This window comes from Agrilus planipennis, unplaced genomic scaffold (genome assembly GCF_000699045.2).
Source record: "Agrilus planipennis isolate EAB-ADULT unplaced genomic scaffold, Apla_2.0 scaffold16, whole genome shotgun sequence".
NCBI classification, from domain to species: domain Eukaryota; kingdom Metazoa; phylum Arthropoda; class Insecta; order Coleoptera; family Buprestidae; genus Agrilus; species Agrilus planipennis.
Genome location: NW_020438946.1, coordinates 333,955 through 337,375, shown reverse-complemented (window position 1 = coordinate 337,375; position 3,421 = coordinate 333,955). Strand labels below are relative to the sequence as shown.

The 3,421-nt window shown below is 26.3% G+C and overlaps 1 protein-coding gene across 2 annotated transcripts in view; it reads left to right on the top strand.

Moving 5' to 3' along the window:
* LOC108744676 (sprouty-related, EVH1 domain-containing protein 1) overlaps nt 1–3,421 on the top strand; it is a 15,360-nt gene that overhangs the window by 3,248 nt on the left and 8,691 nt on the right. The window contains exon 1 of one of the 2 annotated variants that reach the window (XM_018480561.2): nt 1,818–1,965. The exons of the other annotated variant lie outside the window; for it this stretch is intronic. Coding sequence (XP_018336063.1) covers nt 1,946–1,965 — 20 coding nt within the window. The 5' untranslated portion in view covers nt 1,818–1,945. Of the gene's footprint in view, nt 1–1,817; nt 1,966–3,421 lie in introns of those variants that run through there. 2 annotated transcript variants of the gene reach the window in all.

Here is a 3,421-nt window from a genome sequence, read left to right as displayed (position 1 = left end):
ATTCGTTAAACTTTGTTGAGAATTGCTATTTATTGTATTATCGGAGACTTTTTTATGGTAACATAAATTTTCAAAAAATTATATATTCAAAAAATAAAAATTAATGTTTACGAAATGAAATATGTAGATAAATATAAACATTAAAAAGCTCATTTAGATTTTTTTTTTTAAATTTTGTTACTAAATTGGATCTTTATTATATTAAATTGTATTTAATTGATTAATGTTTTACTGTGATTTGTTAGCATAGTGCAGGAATATTTGCTTTACAGTTCTTATTAAAGGTGTTAAGATATTATCGTATTAATAAAATTGGTAGCTTTTTTTACAGTTACATTTTGTTTGATATGCAATCGTCTAATAATAGCTGAATATGATGTACTGAGCATTATTAGAGGCACATTCCTTTTTGAAGCATTTTTTTTAATTTCTATTGACAAAATTTTTTTACCAATAACGGATTTGTAATCAAAAAATTTAGAATGGTCAATTCACCTATAAAATAAGTAATTTATTACCTTAAATTTGTTTTCATATAAATTTTTACATAATTAAATTTCTCACTTATTACTTACAAATTTTCTGCTTCATACTCTCAGCCTTACATTCGAATTAGAATTGCTTTCTCTGTCTTTCTTGTCTTACTTTAATTATGTATACACAGGTTGTCTCTCAAATCTTGTACATTAATTTTTCAATTATTAAGTCTCTCATATCATCGTCTAGCTTGTTTATTTTTTCATAGTTTTGCATTTCTATTGCATAGCAAGTGGACCAGTGTTTCTTCTCTTGCTTCACGTGATCTACAAAGTCATCCATTACGTTTCTTTAAAAACCCTTTCTGTATTGTCGCATCTTAGTCTGGCTCATATTGCTTTCTTAAAACTATTGAATTACTTTGCCCGTTTATTTCTCGTATAAAGTCTTTATAAAGTAAAATTTGCTATCGCTTCCCATTTCTTATATATCTTTCTACTCTACCACTTATTGAACCCTAAAATTAAATGTTCAAAAACTTTTATTTCTCTTTAGACAAGTTATTTACGTGTAATGTTGACAGTGTTTGCATAAATAATTAAAAAGTAGAGAGGTAACTTTTTTATGACTGTTTTATCATTTCTCTTTTTATTTTTTATTGGCAATTGTGTAATTGTAATGTATTGTACATTGGTAAAAATGTATTTAAGAAAATTTCCATTTTTTAAAATACACATCAAAAATAAAAAACCGGATACTTTATTATGTGTACAGGAAAAAGTATTAATTTCGAATAATTATGCATACTATTAATATGGAGGTATAATAAAAGGTGAAGTGTAGTAGTGCATATTATGCACTTTAGAGAAAGATATTGAAGTAAAAAAGTTTCGAACTAAACTATTGCTGCAAGAGCGAGACAAAAAGAGTGCAAAAGTGAGACATTTAAGACAGAAATATACAAACTTATTAGATGAAAATGAAGAAAAATGTAAGTATTACTATAAATATAAAGTGATTCAATTTCTCATTTTATTTATCTTATTTATTTATAGCATCTATCACTATNATAAAATAAATATTAGTAAGAATTGTGTTATTTATTTGATTTATTTTTGAAAATGGAAATCAAAAGGTGAACAGTACAATAGCTTAATTCGTAAAACAATTAATTTAAAAATTAGCGTAAATGTATCGTGGGAATAATTAATACATAGTACAGACCTGTATTGCACTTACCTAGTTTAAAATGTAAGTAAATCAATAAATTTCGCGGGTTATTTGATTCATTCACTTGCCGCGAAGAGCGCTTAACGCAAGCGCCGCCTGCCTCGATTGACAAGAACTAAACAATTCAGTTCAATGATTGTCCCCGTGCAGAGAAGTTGTTGGGTTTGATGTTGTATAAAAATGTGGTTGTTAAGCAAGAAATGGATGAAGAAGTGTAGGATATTCTTAAATTCAAACCATGACCGAGGCAAATGAGGAGTAAGTACTTTTGTTGCAATAAAATAATGGTGTAAATCGAAGTTGTTAAGTCGGCCTCCATTTTTTTAAAAAGATATATTTTGACCAAAAATGCAAATAGCAATTGTTCCTAATTGAAGATAAACGTAATAATGAAACAATTGCAGTGTTTTTATTGTTGTAGTGTTTATTATTTCATTTACCACCCTTTAATTTTGACATGGAAGTTATTCAATGGGAAACTATCAATGGAATTCATTCATTTGCTTACATATGAATGTTAATATTTACGTTGAGAATAATTACTGCTATTTTTACAAATTCTGTTATAAATTGTAGTTAAAACAAGTTCATGGAAACAAAAAAGGTTACGCAGTAAATTGTTCAATTAGCGATTACACATAAATAATAATAATGTTATAATTAACTACAATGCAAAAGCTCTAATTACTTGAATAATTTTACATATATTTATAATTCTGAAAAAGAATAGTATTTAAATCTTATTATTTATCAGTTTTATCAAAATATAGAAGTTTATTAATAATTAAAAGTACCTACCTATCTAACTTTAATAAGTTATGTATTTATCTTTTAATTAAAATTAATTCCTATTTTGAATAGTCCTTGTGCATTTTCATGTATGCACTTATAAATTATTTTACAATTTTATACGTATCACTTTCATTTATTTAGTAGGTATGAAATTCTGTATTTATATTGAAAGTACCTGATATTTATGCATATTAGTGTTGCTGATTTGTACAAAAGTCAGGATGTCGAATGTCAAGGACCTATTTATATGAATGAATTTCATTGATTATCTTTTTACTTTATTTGGTTCATAGTAAATAATTCATTAGATATAAGGAGCAGAGTATTAATGTTGTAAACACTTTACCGTAGTATAGCGATTTTTTTTTGCTTTAGCTACAGATAAAAACCGCAACCAAGCATGAATACAATTATTTATGTTGATGTAGTGTCTATATTAAGTGTAATGTAATAAGAGTTAAAATCCAAAACCAATTAGTAATTTAAAACTTTGTAACATGCTTGTACCGTAATTTATTTTGTGAGGTCAAAGCAGTAGGTAATGACAAACAGGAAATTTTTCTTTTTTTAATAAATAAGGAAAAATGCAATTATCATTGAATTTATTGGGGTCTGAAGCAAACAAAACAACATATTTCTGCTTGAAGACTACACCTGTCTATTAGGTATATTAGTATTTCATTTTTCTAATTATTTTTTCCCAATTTTGAAAATATAAATAAATTCTAAATAGTAAGGGTTGAAAGAATCTGATCAAAAAGTGGTACCTATTAAATCTCATAAATTATTTTATAAGAATATTTAAATGTATAAAACGACCACGTACGAAATTTCTAGGTATAGGTACCTATATACTGTATGCAACCGGAATACTAAAACCGGATACAGTTTCCGGCTTATCAACCCCTGCCATACTACTTAA